This window comes from Pan paniscus, chromosome 19, assembly GCF_029289425.2.
Source record: "Pan paniscus chromosome 19, NHGRI_mPanPan1-v2.0_pri, whole genome shotgun sequence".
Lineage (NCBI taxonomy): Eukaryota > Metazoa > Chordata > Mammalia > Primates > Hominidae > Pan > Pan paniscus.
In genome coordinates this window covers 65,773,466-65,797,415 of record NC_073268.2, presented here as the reverse complement: position 1 = coordinate 65,797,415, position 23,950 = coordinate 65,773,466, and the positions used below count along the sequence as shown (strand labels likewise).

The following is a 23,950-nucleotide window of genomic DNA, read 5'->3' as shown; positions in this document are numbered from 1 at the left end:
ACTGACATTTATTTTATGATGTTGTATGATTTATAAATCCTTGTATTTGGTACCCTAACAGATTTATCTGAGTTTTACTGACTCACCTAGAAGTTAACTTGGTTTTTTATCTAGGCTGAACTGGTTAAAACATGCTTCTGCTGAAGCCATAGTGGGAAGTTGGGATTCCTTTATAAACCTATTGTCATCATTATCTTCCAAAGCTATAAGTGCATGTGTAGCTACAGCCAAGCATCTTGTATGTCATTATCACGACTGACTAAAGGTATAAAAGTGTGGGATACTCACCCAGTTTTCACTACTAGAAAGATCTTCCAAGTCTGGTCCTTACTGACAGTGGGTCAATAATGTCATGTTCATTAAACTAATATTTTTGAAGAAGTGCCAGTTATTTACCAGGCTCTGTAGAAGATGCGTTTTATGTGCATGTTCTCGACCTAACTAAAATAACGTCTTTTAGGCTTCAGTTATTAGATTTGGCGAGGTGCAGTGGCTCATGCCTATAATCTTAGCACTTTGGGAGGCCAAGGATGGAGGATCACTTTGAGCCCAGGAGTTCAAGATCATCCTGGGCAACATAGTGAGACCTTGTCTCTGTAAACAAATAAAAAATTAGTCAGATGTAGTGGCATGCACCTGTAGTCCCAGCTACTCCAGAGGCTAGAGTAGAAGGATCACTTGAGCCTGGGAGGTCAACGCTGCAGTGAGCCATGATCATGCTACTGGACTCCATCCTGGGTGACATAGTGAGACTCTGTCTCAAAAAAAAAAAAAAAAAAGTGATCAGATTCTTGTCTCTAGAGTTTAATTTAAATGGTAGTATTTATAGGAGTTCTTTGTATTGAACTTAAGGCAGAATAAGGTAAATACTTGAGGTTTAACATTTGTTTCTGTTAGTTTTGTCTCTCTGGCACCTTTGCCCAGGTTTGTAGTCCAAGGGAGGTGAAGCTTATTAGAAACTGGGGGAAAAAGAGATTTGTGGGGCTGTCTTCCTATTGTCCTGAGATGGTATAGAATAAGTCTGATTGTGACAGAAAAGGAGTTACTTGATCCAGGGATAAAGCCTTGATTTGTGGAGGTGGTTTCAAGATAATATGATTAATATTAGTATCTGAATGTACTACAGCAGTTAGGTAAAAGTCGTCTCTCTATCTGCTGGCAAAAAAATTCCTGGTAACAAAAGCTTGGCTTGTGTTTCCTTGTCTTTCACAGGTGAGTGTTGTGCAAGATTCTGTCAACATTTCTGGCCAGAATACCATGAACATGGTAAAGGTTCCTGAGTGCCGGCTGGCAGATGAGTTAGGAGGACTGTGGGAGAATTCCCGGTTCACAGACTGCTGCTTGTGTGTTGCCGGCCAGGAATTCCAGGCTCACAAAGCTATCTTAGCAGGTTGGTATTTATTCATGAGGAATTTTATAGTTTTGGTGAAATAAGGAAAAACAAGTGATTGCATAATCACCTTTTGAACAACTTCAACTTTTTGAACTCAACTACAAAACAAACTGCAGCTAAATATATCTTTGTATTCCGGTAACAATGCTCAGAACCAAAAAAGCTGCTCTCTAAAATGACATTTCTGTTTTTCCTCTCTGTAGTGGACCTAGGCCATCATTTTCAAGGCATGGATGATGATGTACAAAGGTATTGAATGCCTTTGCCCCTAGAGAGTAGATGTCAGAGCACCAGTTAAGAGCAGGTATCAACCCCTAGATAAGGGTTTAGGATGTAATGGAGAGGATTCTATACTCAGGACTAAATGCCATCTAGCTAGTCCTCAGCCCTGGAGGGGTTAGCCCTCTTTTCAATTTAAACATACTAGAAGAATGAAACTCTTGCCCCTGACGTGGAGGATCAGGTCTTGCTTTAATAGGCCCATGGTTTTCAAGACCAGGGAGATTGACACCAAGGAGGAACTGATGAGGAAGGACTGACTTCACCACCCAGGGAAGGGTAACAATCACCGTATACTTCTCTTAAGACCATAAGACCTAACAGGAAATTGCGTGAACCTTCAAGTAACACACTTCTTACTAAGACCTCCGCTCTGTCATTCTAAAGTACACACCTGGTAAAACCTCAGACTGCCTCAGTCTAAACATTTTCCTGTTCCCTCTCACAACTGGCTGTTACTGTGTAATACTCAAGGAAGTCACAGGCGCGGTGGCTCATGCCTGTCATCCCAGCACTTTGGGAGGCTGAGGCGGGTGGATCACCTGAAGTCAGGAGTTCGAGACCAGCCTGGTCAACATGGTGAAACCCCATCTCTACTAAAAATACAAAAATTAGCTGGGCATCGTGGCACGCGCCTGTAATACCAGCTACTCCAGAGGCTGAGACAGGAGAATCGCTTGAACCCCGGAGGCGGAGGTTGCAGTGAGCCGAGATCATGCCACTGCACTCCAGCCTGGGCAACAGAGCAAGACTCTGTCTCGGGGGAAAAAAAAACAAAACTCAAGGAAGTCTATAACTCTTTGGTTAGTGTCTCCACACTTAGCTAGGCCCTCAACACCGCCAATAGTTTTTCTACAGATGTTTAGGCAACTCCCTTTCTTAACGATAGCTGTCTCAAACCTTAACCACTCTTTAACTCCTTCCAAACTCCTAAAAGATTACCTTGCCTACTTCCTCCAAGAGAAAAGGAGCCCCTTTTGTAGAAACTTCCTCAACTCTTGCTTCTCACCTCACCTGCATTCTCAGTGGAGGTGTTCTTCCTCGTGGACAAAGCAGACTTTTTTTCTACCTCTGCTCTGTTTTATATCCCATCTTGCCTTCTCAGAAACCTTACTCTACCGGTTATACCCTTGCTATCTATCTAGTATCTTCACTATCTCTCTGTTATTGCCTCTTCACCTTCAGCCTGTACAGGCTCCAAGCTTCTCCCTCTAGTTATTCTCTCTCTCTTTTCCCCAGAACTGAGTTTCTTGAGTTAGCATATTCACTTTCTACTTCCTTTCCTCCCACTTATCCTCAGTTCACCTCCATGCTATGAAAGCAGTTTTTCAAAATTACATGATCTACTAGTTCCTAAATTTGAAGGACTTTAGTTCATATACTAGGACTCCTCTCTCCTGATTCTCTGGTTGCTTCTGATGTGTGGTCTCCTTACTTCTTCCTCACCCATCCCTTTATACATTGGTGAGCCCTGAGGATCTGCTTCAGTTCCGTTTTCATTCCACTTCTTCTCCCTGAGTGATTTCATTTATTCCCGCTGCATCAGCTGCTGCCTATTTACCGAGGACCCTCAAGACCTGGCTGCTTTGGACCCTTCCTTCTTTATGAAAAGCACCAGGCCTTTAGTCTTTAATTTCTGAAATATATTTATTTAGTTCTCTATGGTCTGTAACCCTTCTGAAATAAGAACAATGAGAATTGATATCCTTTTGGTAGAAATTAAAATACTGAAGTTCAGAGGGTTAAATGATTTGCCCAAGAATATGTGGTTAGATAATGGCAGAGCTAGGCCGGGTGCAGTGGCTCATGCCTATAATCCCAGCACTTTGGGAGGCATAGGTGTGCAGATGACTTGAGGTCAGGAGTTCGACACCAGCCTGGCCAACATGGTAAAACCCCATCTCTACTAAAAATACAAAAATTAGCCAGGCGTGGTGGTGGGTACCTGTAATCCCAGCTACTTGGGAGGCTGAGGCAGGAGAATTGCTTGAACTCAGGAGGCAGACATTGCAATGAGCCGAGATCACGCCACTGCACTCCACTCTAGCCTAGGCAACAGAGCAAGACTTTTGTCTCAGAAAGAAAAAAAAAATGGCAGAGCTAAAATTAGTGCTTTCTGACATAAACTATAGGCCAAAATTTCCAGTTCTCTGTTAGCTCAAAACCCTTTTACTATATATTTTGTCCATTCTTTCACTCTTAGGTAATCGTTGGATCTCAGCTTTCACCAGAACCCCTGATTTATTTGACAACATGAACAAATTTGAGTTCTTAGCCATTCTATTACTTTTCATGGTTGAGATTATTATTTTTCATGGTGTTCATTGGACTAGAATGAGCATGAGTTGGAGCACTGTTTCTCAACCTTCATTATCCCTGCCTCTAAGGAGAAAAACTAAATTTAAATTCTCCCTGATGAGAGAAATAAAATACTAAGGAAGAAGATTTTATCAGGTAGGGTTGTGCTTTAAAGGGACACAAATCATTATAATATCTAAAGTTTCTTTCCCCCCCCCCACCTCTTTGGGGCAATATCATCTTTGTTAGGAATGCATAGCTTAGAAAAACAGACAGTTTGCCATAGGTGAGCATGCGCTTCATCTGGTTAGTGGATGCCATTGAGCCCAGTTCTTGACCTTCTTCCTGTGCGGTCCCTGGAGGTGCAGAAAGTATGGTGTCAGTTCCAACAAAAACGTAGGTATTAGAACACCCTGCTTGATCATAAGGGACCTTCCATTTGAACCCCAAATCTATACAGAGAACATAGCATTATCATCCAACATAGATAAGTAATTTTCTTGAAATGTGAATGGTTGGAGTAGAGTCGATAAGTTATTTTTGAAGTAGTGGTTTCTTATTTTCCTTTATGTATTATAATTAGTTACTTATTGTTATAATATATGAAGAAAGGAATTTTGTAATTCTGATGTAAATTGAGGTGGAGACCTTTCCTATAGCAGTAGGATAGGTTAGAAAATGATATCTCCCTCATGACTGGCAACAACCAAGAGATTTCACTGTGATAGCCTTATCTGCTTGTTTCTCTTTGACTTTGTAGCTCGTTCTCCGGTTTTTAGTGCCATGTTTGAACATGAAATGGAGGAGAGCAAAAAGGTATGTAACAAGATGAAGACATGTCTGTTTAGCCAGGTATCTAGAGTCAGATGATTTCCCACTTTAGCTGCAGATTCATTTTCCTAATTACTTTTTTCTTACTAAAATGGAGTATGAGTCCCTAAACTCCTTCTGAGAGCAGAGAGAAGTGGTGTAGAAGTATTATGGGTAAAGCAGATTGACTTATTAAATGAGGCTGATCATCCACACAGTTTTGGGTGAGGGTATTTAGACATATATGTTTTTACTCAGAAAACTGAGGAAAAGAAAGGTGAAAAAATTGAAGAGTTGTTTTGCTGTTATGTTTGAGAAAACAAAGATGGAACATGTGATGGACGAAAAGGCTATTATAATCAAGCCGGGCAAATAAATTTTCCATTAATGTTAGGTTTTAAATGATACAAAGTTCTCTCCTCACTAGAGCTTAAAATCATGAAAATAGTTTAGTTTAGGGATTTTGTTCTGTTGGAATGTTTCTCATATTCAGTTTTTCTGGCATAGAATCGAGTTGAAATCAATGATGTGGAGCCTGAAGTTTTTAAGGAAATGATGTGCTTCATTTACACGGGGAAGGCTCCAAACCTTGACAAAATGGCTGATGATTTGCTGGCAGCTGCTGACAAGGTAAGATAAGAATAGAAAAATAATCAGGACTAGGAGTTATTGTGACTTCTTGTGTTTCATGAACAGGATTCTATGTTGCATTGTGGGTAAAATGAGCATATATCTTGGTTTGGCCATGACAGTCCTGGTTTACACATATTATTCCAACACAATTATTAATAGCACACTTTTTATTCTCAAAAGTGTCCTGTTTTGAATAGTAAACTATATGATCACCTAACTATGGGAAAGAAGGATAAGTTTGACTTCTACCTCTCTTCTTTTTTCCATCTCAAATTTAACCACAGTGATAGTAAAGATTCAAATAATACTAACATTTGGATTGTGCTTTATAATTTACAAAATGTTTTTGAGTTTATTAATGTATTTAAACTTTATCAGTAAAACAGCCCTTTGTATCCATGTGGACTCAACCAATCTCAGATCACAAATATTTGAGAAAAAAGAAACAAGAGGCCAGGCACAGTGGCTCATGCCTGTAATCCCAGCACTTATCGGAGGCCGAGGCAGGTGGATCACCTGAGCTCTGGAGTTTGAGACCAGCCTGGGCAACGTGGCGAAACCCCATCTCTACTAAAAAATACAAGAATTAGCTAGGCATGATGGTGCACGCTTGTAGTCCCAGCTACTCAGGAGGCTGAGGCAAGAGGATCGCTTGAACCCGGGAGGCAGAGGTTGCAATGAGCTGAGATCGTGCCACTCCAGCCTGGGCAACAGAGCAAGACTCTGTCTCCAAAAAAAAAAAAAAAAAAAAAAAGAAACAAGAAAAAACAGGCTGGGCACAGTGGTGCTGGGTGTGCGGTGCCTCCAGCCTATAATCCCAGCACTTGGGGAGGCCAAGGAGGAAGGATCGCTTGAGCCCAGGAGTTCAAGACCAGCCTGGGCAACATAGACTCCATCCCTACAAAAATAAAAATAAAAAAATTTAGCCAGGTGTGATGGTGCACGCCCATAGTCCCAGCTACTTGAGAAGCTGAGGTGGGAGGATCACTTGAGCCCAGGAGGTTGAGGCCACAGTGAGCCATGATTGCACCATTGCATTCCAGCCTGGGTGACAGAACGAGACCTTGTTTCAAAAAAATAAATTAAAAAAATACAAATAAAAAACCAAAATAGTATAACAACTATTTACATAGCATTTATATTGTATTAATTAGTATAGATAATATAGGGCTAATTTAAAGTATACAGGAGGATATACATAAAGATACAGAGAAATACTGTCTATTTCTTTGTTTGTTTATTTTTTTTTTTTGAGAAGGGAGTCTTGCTTTTGTCACCCAGGCTGGAGTGCAATGGCACGATCTCGGCTCACTGCAACCTCCACCTCCCAGGTTCAAGTGATTCTCCTGCCTCAGCCTCCTGAATAGCTGGGATTACAGGCGCCCGCCACCATCCCTGGCTAATTCTTGTATTTTAAGTAGAGATGGGGTTTTGCCATGTTGGTCAGGCTGGTCTCAAACTCCTGGCCTCAAGTGATCTGCCCACCTCTGCCTCCCAAAGTGCTGGGATTACAGGTGTGAGCCACTGCACCTGGTCTATTTATTTACTTTTTGAGACAGAGTCTCACTCTGTTGCCCAGGCTGGAGTGCAGTGGCACAATCTCGGCTCACTGCAACCTCCGCCTCCCAGGTTCAAGCAGTTCTCCTGCCTCAGCCTCCCGAGTAGCTGAGATTACAGGCATGCACCACCACACCCAGCTAATTGTTGTATATGTAGTAGAGACAGGGTTTCACCATGTTGGCCAGGCTGCTCTCGAACTCCTGACCTCAAGTGGTCCGCCCACCTCAGCCTCCCAAAGTGCTGAGATTATGGGTGTGAGCCACCATGGCTGGCCAATACTGTCAATTTATATAAGTGACTTGAGCATTCACAGATTTTGGTATTTGTGGGGCCCTGGACCCAGTCCCCCAAGGATAGTGAGGCATGGCCGTAATCTTTTACCTAGTGTCCTGGTTAGCATTTTCAACTTTTACCTAAGTAGTTATTGAAATAAACAGTATTTCTTCAAAATTATGAGAGAATTAATAGCTTAATAGTAGAATAAATTGTACTTCATGACACATTTCAATTTGAGAAGTGTTCAAGTGTGGAAATAAAAATGCAGATTTTAGAATCAAAGACATATGATGATTACCTAAAATAATTCGGTCAGTGATTCCCAAAATAAGGTGAAATATCAACAGATATTAGGTTGGTGGGAAAGTCTTATGAAAAATACTGAGTTTAACCAAGACAAATAGTTGCTATCTTACTGCAGGATTTCTCAGAACCTGTAGCGTATTAATGTTACTGTGAATTTTCTAACAGGAATTATGATAGACAGCATTTCTCCAATTTAGTTAACCCTGGAATCCTTTTTCTCAAGGATCACCTGCAAGATTAGTGGTCCCCAAAACGCACATTGGGAAACGGACTTTCATTGTTTAGGTACATCAGAGAGAGAACTCAATGGTCTGCCCTTCTAGGCCCTGCGGTCTGTGGAAACATGACCTGTGGGGAAGGGTGAAAGAATTGGTGTTTACCCTTTGGGAGCTTTTCCTGTGTTGGCGGACAAGTGGAGTTGGCGTGAGGGTGGGAGAAGGGCGTAGATCCTGCCAGCAGTAGACCCTGTGAGAAAGAGGGTTATCTGCCAAAAGCACCTCCTTTTCCTGCCGTGATGCTGCAATACCCATTGGAGGGAAAAGTGGGCTCTGGTCTAAGGACACAAGAGCCTTCCAGGGTTTGCTCATGGGATAGTCTCCTACCTTCCTTTGTGCCTGAGGACAGAGGAAAGTGCCTGTGTTTATAGTGGAGGTTTTATCTTTATTGATCAGCTTTTGGAGTGTATGTGGAGGATGGGGCAAGTAAATGCAATCAGTGCTCCTGATGAAGAAGATTGGAATAATAACCGTATCTTTCTTGTCACTTTTCAAGACTTTATGAGTACAATGAAGCAATGTGAAAATTCCATACCCTTCCAGTCTACCTCAATTCTGACTAGGGGAAACTTGCTTTTAATGGAGACAGTAAGAAAATATTCACTGCAAGCTCTGGGAAAGTAGAAGACACAATCCAATAACTGCCTTTTATAAAGTTAATTATGATTCTGCCTGATCTGTGCTCTGATTTTTAAGGAAGTGGTCACTTGTACTTATACACATCATGTGTTTATCCTCTCATCTTCTAGATTCCATAAGGATAAGTATTGCAAGGCCCACTTTTTAGACAGAAATACTAAGGCTCAGAGTTGTATATCCGCAGAGCCAAGATTAAACTTCTGCCATGTCCCTTAGTTTTCATTCTTGCTCCCTAGCCAGAAAACCTACTGGTAACCTACTGTAAGTACACAGGGCATGGTGATCAGCCTGAACTGCCATTTCAAGGATAGCATTTCAGCACAATGTGTTAACTTGTGGTTTTAAAAGATAAAGCTGTTGAATCACGGCAGTGCTTTAAATTTATGAATGAGAAGTAATTGAAGGGTGTATTTTCAAATTCCATTCAGAATTTCCAACTAGACAGTTTTTGCTTCAAGCCTATTTGAAAACGTTTTTACCTTTACACCTCTTCGTGAGTTTTAGGAAAACAGAATAAGAAATCTTTCATGGAATGATCTAAACATCTAGAATTTACCCAAGAGGCTGAAACAGCTTCTCCTAAGCTTTTCCAGTCTCCTGGGGACATGTGTAATTAGACCAAAAACAACAAAACTCGTTGGGCTAGGCCTGGGAGACACAATTTCCATCTCTTGGGTAAGTACTGCCATTAGGCAGGTTTTTCAGAAGCATAATTAAGAAAAAACTTTGTCCCCAAGGGACAAGAATGGCTACTTTTGTCTAATTATGCAATAGGGATCAGAGCTATTCACAGTAAAAGTCCTTTTAAAAGAATGTATTGAGAAAGGATAAGAGGAATCGTCTGGGCAGCACTGTATAAAAACTGAACATTTCAGCCTTTTAAAACAAAAACGGCAACTTCATTTCTTGCTTATCTAATGTTATTCCTGTTTTCCATGGAAACTGTTTTTCAGTTACTCAAATGTAAAAAATTAAAGCTGCACCAAAACCAATAAAACCTCTCTTTTTGCTGCAGGAGATCACAGTGCCAGCAGATATGCCTCCTCACCCAGAATTCATAACAATTAAATTGTCCTGGTTTGATTGCCATGATTCACCCTGAAGGGGCATTGTGTCATTGAGTTCTGGGGCCTTCAAGCTGGGGCCTATAAGGAGACTGTGCATAGCCTCAAAGCAAACTGTTTTCCTGTGAACTGATGAATGACATTTTATTTTGTGCCTCCTTGTATTTCCTTCCTCTTTCGTATCCCTCAAGTTCCTAGTAAGTTCATAATCTCATATTAGAGAACAAGTGGTAGAGTTGTATCTGAACCAATCAAGTAGATCAGATGTGCCCAGCATTAACCTAGGCTTTCCATTTCAAGAACATTTATGCCCTTTTCTTAGAAAATACAAGTTTTTAAACTGAAGTTTTTAAACTGAAACTGCATTTAGGCTCTCTGCCACTTTGTCCTTTTACCCTGAGAAGCTTAACCTCAACCCCAGTAAAATAAGACTCTATTTATCCTTCTCTATTTAAAAGGAGGCCTTTAGTTGACCCTCATTCAGAAACAACTAGTGGCAGAGGTGTTGGTAAAAGTCACCACAGGGCTCCTTTTCACAGCCTGATGGGCCAGTTGGGATATCTTGCTGGGCTAGTGACAATGCTTAAGTCAAAAGGACTGTGCTTCACCCTCTTCTGGCTCTAACTAAGGGGATTGCAGTAAATAAGGGATTTCACAGGGTAAACACCAATTCTTTCACCCTTCCCCACAGATCATGTTTCCACAGACCGCAGGGCCTAGAAGGGCAGACGATTGAGTTGCCCTGTTGACGTGAAGCAGACTGATGCCTCACTGTAATTGTAAGTGGTGAAGGTTTAAGAACAACTTTCATCACAGTCAGGAGGAGAGTAAACTTCAGGATGCAGATCTACCCTGTAATTGCCATTTTTCTAATAGGTAGACTTTAGAACTCTAATGGCAGCTTTCCAAGTTACTTTAGCTGTTTACATTTCAAGCTTAAACATCTAACCTTCAGAAATGGTTATGTTTTATCATTGCAGTAGTAGCTTTTCATGGTCTGTGCAGTTCTGTTCAAGTATCTAGTTAATATGATGGTACAGCTAAAGAAAACAGCTTCAGTAGTGGTCAGCCCAGAACTATTGCTGCTCTGATGACAGCAGTGCTTGTGTTTTACAGTATGCCCTGGAGCGCTTAAAGGTCATGTGTGAGGATGCCCTCTGCAGTAACCTGTCCGTGGAGAATGCTGCAGAAATTCTCATCCTGGCTGACCTCCACAGTGCAGATCAGTTGAAAACTCAGGCAGTGGATTTCATCAACTAGTGAGTTGCCATCTTCAAAGTTCTTCTTTCAAAATAGTTGGATAGCTGAAGAAATGAGAAAGGCTTTGAATTAGTGGGTAAAGCAGGCAAGTAGCTTCATTAACCTTTTGGCAGTAAGAATAGAGTTTTCATCTTTTCCTTCAATTGACCGTATGGAATTGACTTCATGGGTTGAATCCTATTGGTGAGTAAAGTGTTTTACTTCCTCATAGTGAATCGAAGTGATGAAAATAACTTGCTGGCCTGAAAAAGCTGTATGCCCCAAATGATAGTATCTTTACTTCACACTCAGTGACTTAATAAAAGACATGTAGATTTCTAGGAGGATAGACATATGTTTATGAGTTAGTAAAATGTACCTCATGTTTGGTTGTAGAATAAGGAAAAAAGAAGGGATCATCAGTAGCTGGTTTCACTGTTTTGAGAAAGAAATGTTCATTCCACTAGGTCTGTTCCTTCATCTTAAGTGACAAATGACCTGGAAATACTACTTTCTGAAATAATAATATGGAATAATAATAATATGAAATAATAAGAATAATAATATGAAAGATGAGTTGTAACTACAACCCATCTTCTCAGTGGGACATGTTCTACTCCCTTGCCCCATGGAGAGAGCAAAAGCTGGAAAAAACCCAAAGAAGAAAAGCCCTCACAACAGCAGTTCTGGGGCAGGACAGGTCTGAGACATTCCAGGTGGATGAGTGAACAATATTCAACATAGAAAATTCCCAAAGACAGGAAATAACATCCTCTAGGTCTAGTTGTAGAATTATTTTCTAAGGAGTGATCAAGTGAGGCAGAAGAGGGAGGGGAGAGACCCATCAGTGTGAGTTCCTTTGAGTGCTTACTGTGTGCTGGACACTTGCTTGGTGCTTTTGAGATATTAACCATTGAATGAAGTATGGTTATCCTCCCCTCTTTTTTGATAATCAAGTAGGCCCCAGGCTCTGATCTGCCCTGTGGTTAAAGGCTGGTGAGTGGCAAAGCCAGGCAGAAGCTCAGGGCTTCTGGCCGAGGGAGCCCATGCTCCTTTTTATGACTGGCATCACCGGTGAATATAAGGAACATAGGCAGTGTTGGGGGCCTGGGGAACATTCTGCTTTTTGTTTTTGAGAATATAGTGGCTCAAAGTCTTGGTTTTCAGATGACGACAGCCACAGGCAAGTCACCAGTCTGCTCATTGTCTAACAAGCAAATTCGTATGCATATTAAGGGTTCTTCTGTTTCTTGCATTGACACCCTTTATACCTAACAGTGGAAAATTAGGCTATCTAGGTGGCTGTTGAATTCATCCCTTGCTCACTCCCTTTGGTAACCCATTTCTCCACATTTCTCCTAGTCATGCTTCGGATGTCTTGGAGACCTCTGGGTGGAAGTCAATGGTGGTGTCACATCCCCACTTGGTGGCTGAGGCATACCGCTCTCTGGCTTCAGCACAGTGCCCTTTTCTGGGACCCCCACGCAAACGCCTGAAGCAATCCTAAGATCCTGCTTGTTGTAAGACTCCGTTTAATTTCCAGAAGCAGCAGCCACTGTTGCTGCCACTGACCACCAGGTAGACAGCGCAATCTGTGGAGCTTTTACTCTGTTGTGAGGGGAAGAGACTGCATTGTGGCCCCAGACTTTTAAAACAGCACTAAATAACTTGGGGGAAACGGGGGGAGGGAAAATGAAATGAAAACCCTGTTGCTGCGTCACTGTGTTCCCTTTGGCCTGGCTGAGTTTGATACTGTGGGGATTCAGTTTAGGCGCTGGCCCGAGGATATCCCAGCGGTGGTACTTCGGAGACACCTGTCTGCATCTGACTGAGCAGAACAAATCGTCAGGTGCCTGGAGCAAAAAGGAAAAAAAAAAAAGAAAGGACATTGAGTTTTAACAGAAGGGAAAAGGAAAGAAGAAAAGATTTTTGCAGAATTTCTCAAAAATCAGTTTGTGGATTCCAGTAGTATTTATATTGAGAGAAACAAATTTTAGTCCTTCTAACTGTGCTAAAACTTGGATATTTGTGAAAACTCCTTACCACCATACAAGCATCAGAAGAGCTCTCTTGTTGTTAGCACTTATTGTTTGCAAGAACAGAATACATCCTTTTATCCTTTTATGAAAAATGACAAGTGAAGGCAAAAGGGGAAGGTTATTTGATCTGGAAGATGAGTGTTCTGATGTGGTGGCTTTTGCAAAAATCTTTATTGGTGTTGAAAACTGGAAAAAATAACTCATCCAGAATTCATACTGTCTTGACAAGAACTATGGTTCTCTGTTTTTAGATATTGTGGAAAATGTTTTTGGGCATTTTTCTCTGATTTTATTTCTTCTCCCCCACCCCTTTTTCTAAAAAACAAACAAAAAAAACCACACACAAAACAAAAACAGAACAAAAGAAGAGAGAAGGAAATTTTATCAATTAAAAATGCTGTGTGATAAAATCCCAGCCCAGATTGCTCAGCTGTTTGTACCTGACTTACCGCCTGCATAGGAGCCAGTTCTGTTCCTTCTGACTAGCCCCTTTTCCTCCAGGGGAGAACTTCCAAATGTTAATTTTTTTTTTTGAAAATATAAATAATTACTATTTTGTACTGTGTGGTATCTCTGGTCTTTTGTTTCACTCACCTGCCTTGTCTCTTGGGTCTGAGTCCCTTGCTTAAGGGATTTTGAAGTCCTAGTTTTCAGCTTGCAGAGATTATGTCTGAAATGCCTAATGAGTTGCAGGGATTTGTTGAGACTCCGTAATCTCAAGTTTTCTTCGTGAGCTATCGACATCTGCCAGTCTCTTGTCCTCCCTGAGTATCTCACAGTCCATATCCTGATGAGGGATCAGGCCCCTACCTCTGCCAAGGCAAGTAATGGTAGTGGGCTTTTAAACTGCCCCCCGTATGTTTTAAGACCTAATCCCCACCTCCCTTCTTCTAACTAAATATAAAAAGATCCAGGGGACATAAATGTGGAGATTAAATAAAGGGAAATTATTGTCTCTAACTGGTTCTGTCATTGACTTGATGTGTTTCCAGAAAAGCTAATACTGGAGCTCACAAGAATGTTCTGGGGCTCCCTGTCTGCCTTTTTTGTGGCTCTGTTAGGACAGTGGGATATATTGAAGAATGCATCAGCTATTTGGCCAGCCTGTGTATTTTTTACCTTTGATGGAACCTCAACCTATTTCACCTTCTATTTCCCTTCAGTGGACCTTAGACTTTGTACATTTTCCGACTTTCATTTATCTTACTGCCTCTAGAATGGATAAATATGATCTGTTACTAACATAATCAAAGGCAGGATTAGTTTATTGGAAACCACTCCATTGCACTTCCCGGTTTCCCCTGGGAAGCGTCCCCTGTGTGAGGAAGCACCCAGTTCTGCATCTGCTGGCTGCTGGCTGCTGTCCTGTGCCTCCTCCATCCTAGCTTTCCAGATCAGCACACAAGTCCAAGGATCCAGGCGAACTCAAAGTCTCCTCTACCCATATCGTCTTAGGTTTTTCCAGCTAAATTTATATACAGTATTTCATCTGAACTTCCCAACAACTTGACGAACTTGGTGGGACAGGTGAGATATGGCATCTTCCCACTGTGTAGATGAGGGAAGCAGAAACCCAGAGAAGGGACATGCCTCAGATCATACAACTATTGAATGCCAGATCTTCTAATGGAGTATCCTGAAGATTACGTAATTAACTGGAGGAAGTTCCATTTCTGAAATGTTTAGGTACAAAACTGAAAGTAAAGCTTCCTTCCTGTGGGAATAGCAAGAACAAAGCTCTGGAAAGGTGCCTCTGCTGGCCTGTTCTTCAGAGGTTCCAGAAGGACAAACCAGGCTTCAGATTTGCTTTCCTCTTCATTCACAGACAGCTGTGGGTTGGGATGCTGGTGAGTTCAGGGACTATGCCCTCAGGAGGACAGCAGTCCTGGCACCTAGCTTCTGTCAGGATGAAGGTCTCTTCTGGGATCTTCAATATTTATGGAATTTCCAACTTGGGCTTTACTGTGGGTACAAAGCTGTTGGGATTTCAGGTACAGGTAAAGCTACTGGATGCTTCTGTCATTATTTCATTCTTTCTGGACATGTTTGTTTTTGTTTTAAATGATACAGTTGAAGCCATCTGGTTATGACAACATCAGAGCCCCAGCATACTGTTCATAAACCTCCCACTGCCACCACCCCCCTCCCTTAGCTCCCCCACATCTGAAATTTAATTCAAGTTAACTCCACAATCTGGGGCATGAGCTGTCACTGCAGAGATGTCCGTGCCAGTGAAGCAGTTGGAGATTTCAATTCCACGAGGATATGGCTTATGTATCAAAACAGTATTTCGGGCAAGTAGTTTCGCAGAACCATTGGAGTTGCAGTTTCAGGTCCACATAGAATATCTGGCATCATCCCCATCTCCCCTTCCCCTGTGTTGTCAGCTTACCCCATATATCCGACCACCTATGGAAAATTTTCCCCATTCCCTATGTAAAGATTAAAGCTCTTTGCATTGTTACTAGGCATCTCAAACACCTTTGTGGGTTTTAACAATTTGGGTAAGAGATGCTCCTCTTTTCTTTTTCACTGTTAAAGCCTTTTAGGTCTTGAAGAGCTTTCTCTTGTATTTTTTTTAATTCCAGCCAGGCACATTGAGATCTTTCTTAGGCCGGAAGATCCCTGGCTTGACCACAGCTCTGCACATTCATCTTTAAATCTGGTGTAAATCTATTGTGGGATCTCCATATTGTATGAGCCTGTGCAGATGAAAGGAAACAGCTTGTATGTTTATGAGCAGAACAACAAACAGAGGAGGAGTTAAGCTGCACTTTGAAACCGACTGTTGCTTTGTTCTTGCTCTTCAACTCCTATAAAAGAACAACTAAATCCCCCCAAAATGACTGTATCAAAGCCTTTGGTTTATCTTTGTCAAAGACAAATTCTGGGCTGGAGCCCAACCTTATTTTCCACAACTAATTATCTTTTTAATCAGCCTGAGCCCTGTGTGTTTCCTTTATCTCTTGACTTGTCACTGAACTCTGCCCTACATCATTTAGATTCATTTCTAATGGCTTGCTGACTAATCTAACATTCAGGTGAGTATCGTTGGGCTGCTCTTTATGTACGTGTATGCACAAGGTGAATGCGTTTTCCTTCTTTTAATTTCAGAGGTGACCGCGCCATGTTGGGGCCTTTGACCCAATAGATGGGCACCTCATGAAGACAGTGAGCAGGAAAGCAAATGTAGGACGATCAGTATTTGGGATAATGAGTTGGGAGAACCAGAAGCTTTGACCTCCGGATGAGAACAGGAACTTGAATGTTGTTGACTGATGGGATCTTTATGCCGCTGAGCCATTAGCAAGATGATCCCTCCCCCTCTGTAAATCCTATAGTGCTGGAGTAGAAAGTGGCATCTGGAATACTGTTTGGTCTTGATTTCTGCAGCTCTAGGAAAAAAAGAATTTTAGACTTGAGGGAATTCAGTGCAAGCAACCGAAATGATTAAGGAGTTGAAGGGGATCAACTCCAGGGGAGAAATGTTACGAAGATAAAATATGTGTAACTCTAGTTTGGGGATGTAGCTCCAATACCTGCAGTTTACAGATCTCACAGGAGTTCTAAACATTTGCCAACTTGTCTTGCACAGCTCCCATTCATTCCAATTGTATAGCTTGGGAAGATAGCTACGTAACTTCCTCAAGGTCACTCAGCCTGACTCTGAGCCAAGAAACAACAGAAGGCAAAGGGAAAGCTTTGGAGCTTAGACCCAAGGACCAAAGAGAAGGTGAAAATCCAGGAGTTTGCCTGGTAATAAAAGTGGACACATCCACTTATAACGCTCACTTGAAATAGGGAGAGTTGGCTGGGCGCGATGGCTTATGCCTGTAACTAGCACTTTGGGAGGCCGAGGTGGGCGGATCACAAGGTCAGGAGTTTGAGACCAGCCTGCCTAGCATGGTGAAACCCCGTCTCTACTAAAAATACAAAAATTAGCTGGGCATGGTGGCATGTGCCTGTAGTCCCAGCTACTCAGGAGGCTAAGGCAGGAGAATCTCTTGAACCCAGGAGGCGGAGGTTGCAGTGAGCCGAGATCACGCCACTGCAGTCCAGCCTGGGTGACAGAGCGAGACTCCATCTCAAAAAATAAAAAATAAAAAAAGCAAGCAGGGGGAGAGTTTTAGCCCTTGCAAGACCCTTAAAGGTGAGTCTCGACAAACTGAAGGAGAAAAAAGAAGGGGTCCCACATGATTCACCTTCTTTTCGTGTCTAAGAAAACAGACATCCATGGAAGTGAGGTGGCATGCCCAAGGTCACAGAGATTACATTTCCAGCCACTGAGCAAACAATTGCTGAGCATCTAGGAGGCCCCAGACACTGTGCTAGGCTAAGCCTAGTATGGAAGGTAGGATTTCTGTTCTATTAACTCAGTCTAATGGAGGAGGCAGAAATAAACCAGAGAGCCCGTAGAACTGAGGACTAAAAAGAAGCCATTGAATTTAGCAGTAAGGAGGTCAAGGGTTACCTTCGAGCAGTTTCAGTCAAATGGTGGAGGCAGGAGCCAAGCCTGACAAGGAGGTGAGAAAACATAGATTGAGAATAAGCTCCTCTTTCCAGAAGTTTGAAAGGGAGAGAGGAAGGGGATCTCTCCTACTCTTCAGGATTTGTATCTCAATCTAGTCAACACATTTGTTTTTGTCTAGAAGTAATGGTGTACAGGTTGTCCTATAAACGATGGACACTTTAGTAAGTGGTATTTGTTATGAAAGCCATGTTGTAGAACAACTGTAGCTTTGAGAAAAAATTGCCTTCAACCCTTACACAATTTTGAGAAGGATTTCTTAAAGACATGTTTTTATACTTTTTTTGAGACGGAGTTTCACTCTTGCCCAGGCTGGATTGCAATGGCGCGATCTCGGTTCACCACAACCTCTGCCTCCTGGGTTCAAGCAATTCTCCTGCCTCAGGCTCCCGAGTAGCTGAGATTACAGGCATGCACCACCATGCCTGGCTAATTTTGTGTTTTTAGTAGAGACTGGGTTTCTCCATTTTGGTCAGGCTGGTCTCGAACTCCCGACCTCAGGTGATCCGCCTGCCTCAGCCTCCCAAAGTGCTGGCATTACAGGCATGAGCTACCACGCCCAGCTGACATGTTTCTTTACTTTTTAACCTATTCATCTTCCAAGTAAACATTTGCTTCAGACCTTCAAATGTTTTCATGGGCCAGTGGTTTGGTTCTTGGTGTGCTATAAAGGTACACCATTCAGTTCCCAGACATGGAAGCCCTGGCTGGCAGCATTGCCAGTTCCCATGGTGTAAACACTGCCACCATGGCTGATTCTGGATCACTAAAATGACATCACTGGAGCAGAGTTGGGAAGAGCAGCACAGCCCACCATAGCTGAGCATGGATAGTAGTAAAATGTAAAATAATTAGAAAGAAATAAGTCTTGGGTACTTAATTACCTTTACTAATTGTATGTTAGTATAATTGAATTTTTAATAATGGCTGTTTAGCAACCAGCTCTCAAATTCCTGAAAATTTAATGATTATCTCTAGAGATCCAGTGTGAACCAGCTCCAGCACACCACTGGACATTTGTGTGCCTCATCTCCTGTTACCCATAGCATTTTTTTAAATTATTATTATTATTATTATTTTAGACAAAGTCTCACTGTGTCACCAGGCCGGAGTGCAGTGGCACGATCGTGGCTCACTTCAGACTTCTCCCAGGTTCAAGCGATTCTCCTGCCTCAGCCTCCCCAGTAGCTGGACTACAGGTGTGCGCCACCACGCCCAGCTAATTTTTATATTTTTGGTAGAGATGGGGTTTCGCCATGTTGGCCAGACTCTTCTCCAACTCCTGACCTCAAGTGATCCACCCGCCTTGGCCTTCCCAAGTGCTGGGATTACAGATGTGAGCCACCATGCCTGGCCACCCATAGCATTTTAAAAATGCATTTATGGACTGGGCGCAGTGACTCATGCCTGTAATCCCAGCACTTGGGGAGGCTGAGGCAGGAGGATTGCTTGAGCTCAGGAGTTCAAGGCCAGCCTAGGGAACATAATGAAACCTTGTCTCTACAAAAAAAAAATAAATAAATAAAAATAAAAAATAAATTAGCTGGGCACAGTGGCATACGCTTGTAGTCCCAGCTACTTGGGAGGCTGAAGTGGGAGGATCGCTTGAGCCGAGGAGTTTGAGGTTGCAGTGAGCCATGAGCACCACTGCGCTCCAGCCTGGGTGACAGAGTGAGACCCTGTCTCAGAAAACAAAAACAATACATTTATGTAGTTTAAAAGCAAAATGAAATACTGCCTTTTCAGAAATCGAAAGATACATTGACACTGATACCTGTTGTATTATATATTTTACTCTCTGGTTAAATTAACACATTTTAAAATTTCTATATCTTATCAGTATTGGAAGTGTGTATTTTTTTTTTTTTTTTTTGATTCAGAGTCTCACTCTGTCACCCAGGCTGGAGTGCAGTGGCGTGATTTCAGCTCATCGCAACTTCTGCCTGCTGGGTTCGAGCAATTCTCCTGCCTCAGCCTCCTGAGTACCTGAGACTACAGGCATGCACCACCATGCCTGGCTAATTTTTTGTATTTTTAGTAGACCTGGGGTTTCACCATGCTGGCCAGGCTGGTCTCGAACTCCTGACCTCATGATCTGCCCGCCTCAGCCTCCCAAAGTGCTGGGATTACAGGCGTGAGCCACCGCACCCAGCCAGAAGTGTGTATTTTATTGAAACACTAATGAAAAGTAGACATTGTGACTGACATGTTATCCAACATAATCTTCAGTGACTCCAGGGAGTTTTCTCCGTAGTGCATCCTTTCTGCCCCATTATCTCTGAACAACAGTTTTTCATTTTAAAAGAAGAAAAGGGCATTTGAGAGTGGTCAGCACGCCTGCCAACAGGTGATCCCGAGGGTCTTCTCCCACCAATATTTAAGAATCTCTGCCTTGGTTTGGCCAAGAGTTTTTACAGCTCTTTTTGTTTTCTTTGCTAATAGTTCATTTATACATCATTTACTATGTGCCAAGGACTGTTCTAGTTTCTAGGGATACAACAGTGAGTAAAACTAACTGCTCCCTGTAGTCATCGGAGTCTAATGGGGAGAGATTATCCTTAATAATCCCACAAATAATGTCAAAGCATGGTAAGCACCCTGAAGGAAATGTGTAGGGTACCGTGAGATCCTCTGCATGGAACTATCTTGTCTGGGGAATCCAGAAAGGCCTTTCTAAGAAATCAGCTCTTGAAGTGAGAACTGAAGGATGAGGAGCTGTCAGCTTGGTACTTGGGAAGGCACATTCCACACACACAAATTGCATTCATAAAACCCTGAGGCAGGAGGGAGCTTAGTGTGTTGTTCCAGGAGCCTAGGGCAGGCCAGGTGGCTAGAGTGTGGAGAGGTGTGAGAGCAAGTTGGAAGCCGTGGCAGAACCTTCGTAGGTCACATTAGGATTTAGATACTTAAACTAGAGCGATGGGAAAGCCATGGAGGAGCTTTAGGCAGCAGGGGATGACAAGATCTGCATTTTAATAAGATCTCTGGCTAGAGTATGGAAAAATTAGCATTGGGGTTGGGGGTGGAAGAAGGGAAGAGATGACAGAACTTGAAGTAGGAAGGTGGCGCAGCTGGAGAAGAGTACATCTATATGAGAGGGATTTTAGGGAGCAAATTTGGCAGAACTTGATGAATTGGACAGAGTAAGGATGAAGAGGTTTCTGGCTTGTGTGAATAGATGGATTCACCGAAGCGAGACCAATGGGAAGGTAAACAGGCTTGAGGGCAATCAGGTCATTGATTTTATTTTACTTGTTGACTATGAGATGCCTTGAGAAATCCAAATGGAGGTATCACATGGGCTGTTGAGTTGATAATCCTAGAGCTCAGAAGAGAGGTTGGGACTGGAGAGATGGTTCTGGGAGATATAGTTTTAGGGGTGCCATTGAAATCCTGGGGTGTTAGATCACTGAGGAGGAATGTAGAGTGAGGAGAAAGGGGGCCCGGGACTGAACTTTATGGAATTCTTATACTTAAAGGCTAGTACAGGAAGATACGCCACAAAGGAGAAGTGGCCAGAGATCTATATGAAGGAAATACAAAGTTAAGTGAACCAGATTTAAAAGAATTTTTTAAAAAACTGTTGAATAAGAGAGTAAAAGATGCCCACTGGAGTTAACAACATTGAAGTCATTGGTGACCTTAGCCAATGCCGTTTCAGGGAAGGGACCCTGATGGGGGAAGGTGAGGAACTGGAGACAGGCAAACCTTTGAAGCATGGCTGTGAAGGGAAGGACAAAGGACAAAAATTGGAGGAGGAAAAAGCATTGAGGGGAGTGTTTTGGTTTTGTCTGTAGAATGAAGGAGACGTAACATGTTTAAAGCTGATGGGAAAGATCCAGTAGAGAGGAAGCAGTCGAAACTCCAGGATCCGGTACAGCGGGGACAGTCTATGCCTTCAGGTTCTAAGAGTGCTGGAGAAGGAACAGATAAGTGGGCTTAGGCAGGGATGAATCCTCTCTCTAGATGTGAGGAGAGTCCTGCAGAAATAAGTGGGTTTGTCTGATACTGGGAGGTTGAACAAGTTTGTCGTATGTTTTTCAGATTTAAGTGGAAATAAGGTCAGTGGCTGAGAACTCCTGGGAAAGGTTGGGGTTTGGAGACATGATCTGAACTAGCTGTTGAAGAGGAGCTGGTAAGAGTGCAGGCTGCACCAAGGGCCCAGCCGCGGCAGGTGTTTGGAGAGCACACACCTGGAGTCTAGGAGTCTGGCTTCCATCTCCTGCCACCACTCGTGATCCTGGCCTTAGTTTCCTCATCTGTAAAATGGGTATATCTCATAGACTTCTTGTGGGGAATTAATGAAAATATACATGTCACATCTTCATCATGGTGCCTAGCATTGAATAAAGGCCTCAGAAAGATAAACTGCTACTAAGATTATAGCTATTGCTATATTATTGTTTCTGAACTAAGCCATATATGGCCTTCTGAGACCAGTTCCTGTAAGGATTTCTTAGATTGGAATAAAAATCTGTAATGAGACACTAAAATGGGCACCTTTGGGAGTGTGGGAATCTTCTGAGTAGGATTCACTCTGGAAAAAGCATCCTGAGTAGACGAGCTGGCCTGGCGTCCTGCAAGTTTCCAGGTATCTTACCTGTTGTGATATGGAAGAGGGAGAGTCCACAGAGGTCCCAGGAAAGAGCCTGTGTCAAATCTTTCACTCACCTGGAAATCACTCTTTCCTTCTTCATTTATGATCATCACTGTCATCATTGTTACAGTCTCCAAAAGTTAGGAGATTAGGCATTCCAGAGAGGAAGCTCAGAGGCATGGCAGAGGCAGTTTGGCTTGTAGGTATGAAAATAAGGGTTGGGGGCTGGGCACGGTGGCTCTTGCCTGTAATCTCAGCACTTTGGGAGGCCAGGGTGGGCGGATCACCTGAGGTCGGGAGTTCACGACCAGCCTGACCAACATGGTGAAACCCCGTCTCTACTAAAAATACAAAATTAGCCGGGCGTGGTGGCGCGTGCCTGTAATCCCAGCTACTGGGGAGGCTGAGGCAGGAGAATCGCTTGAACCCGGGAGGTGGAAGTTGCAGTGAGCCAAGATTGCGCCATTGCACTCCAGCCTGTGCAATAAGAGCGAAAACTCCGTCTCAAAAAAATAAAATAAGAGTTGGGGCTGGGCATGGTGGCACAAGCCTGTGGTCCTAGCTACTCTGGAGGCTAAGTTGAGCGGATCCCTTGTCCAGGAGTTTGAGACTAGATTGGGAAACATAGTGAGACCCTGTCTCTAAAAAAATTTTTTTAATTAAAAAAAAAAAAAACACAAGGGTTGAGGAGAGGAAGGCACTTGGGACCCAGGAGTCCTGTGTCTTGGGCTGTTGCTGCCTTCTGAGTGGCTGGGGAAAGATGGATGCAAACCTGCTAAATCAAGCCCATCTTCCCTACACTATCTTATTTAGCTTCTCTTCTTTTTTCTTTTTTTGCCCCCATTCTTCTCTTCTGGAACATAGAAGCTTCCATTTATTTCTCCCCTATTTTCGTAGACATTTATCTCCCCATCTCTAGTCCTGCTCACTAGAGTGACATCTTGAGCCTGATCCTGCCACATTTAGAGAAAAAACAAAACCTGCCTACAATGAGCCCTCCAGTTCTGATCTCTGCTGAGATGTGGCAGATGGCAGAGCCTGACTGAGTGGCAGCAGGCCCCCTCCTCTCCCAGGCCTGGGAGCTGCCAAGACTGGGAAATGGGGGCATTATATACCTTTCCACACTCATCCCCCGTCTACCCTCTATTTACCCAAGCCAGCGTGGCATGGCAGAATGTAGCTGCCTCCTCACCTCTGTCTTTTCCCTTCTCTTTCTCCCTGTCCCTGTGAAAGATTCCCACAATAGAAACTGTATTGAGTTCATCTGTGAGTCAACCAGATTTACTAGCCAGGCCCTGTGTGTACCCCAGGCACTTGGCCCTTCTCAAAGTATGGAAGGAAAGGGTCACAAAAGGCCCTGTCCTCAGGGGACTCACTATGTGGCAGAACAGACATGGTCCTCACCCTCAAGGATACAGTCAAAGACAGGGACATGTTTCACACACGCATTCACAGGGGGTACCAGCAAGGGATCATGGGGCCATCCAAGCCTAGAGAAACTGATCTGCCAGGTGAAGGTGATGAGGCTGGGTGAGGAGAGAGGGAGGGCACTGGGTTATCGGTACATGGTTGGGGGACAGGGCACTGGGGCCAGGACTCAGGGCAAGGTAAGGCAGGAGGGTCCCCTTGCCTGGAGAGTGTGCCTGGTGGACAGCTCTCTGGGTCCCTAAATAAAAATCCTTTAGTCGCCTGCATTCTCTGAGCCTCGTTTGTTTACAGGTAGAGGTCCAGAGGGCGGTACACAGATGAAACCACTCAGTGCACTGGAAGGGCTGGTGCTTGCACAAGTGAGATGCTGGGCCAAGGAACAGAGGGAATGCAACCGAGTGCCCCATTTTTGGGCCAGAATCAAGGAAAACAAAAGTAGATTCCTTTTTATGTGTCATCTTTTGTAGACATGACAGACTTCTGACCTTCCCTAGTTTTTTCCTGCACATTCTTCCTAACCCAGTGACTTCTTCCCATTATGCCAGGCTTCCTCGCCCCAGATCCCCTTCATGGCTTGGCAAAGAAA

At 43.1% G+C, this 23,950-nt stretch overlaps 1 protein-coding gene across 1 annotated transcript in view; it reads left to right on the top strand.

The window, feature by feature from the left end:
* SPOP (speckle type BTB/POZ protein) overlaps positions 1-13,371 on the top strand; it is a 79,083-nt gene extending 65,712 nt beyond the window's left edge. Inside the window, exons 6-10 of the mRNA XM_003818042.4 lie at positions 1,213-1,390; positions 4,731-4,786; positions 5,288-5,410; positions 10,650-10,792; positions 12,135-13,371. Coding sequence (XP_003818090.1) covers positions 1,213-1,390; positions 4,731-4,786; positions 5,288-5,410; positions 10,650-10,792; positions 12,135-12,279 — 645 coding nt within the window. The 3' untranslated portion in view covers positions 12,280-13,371. The remainder of the gene's footprint in view (positions 1-1,212; positions 1,391-4,730; positions 4,787-5,287; positions 5,411-10,649; positions 10,793-12,134) is intronic.
* Positions 13,372-23,950: the final 10,579 nt, after the last annotated feature.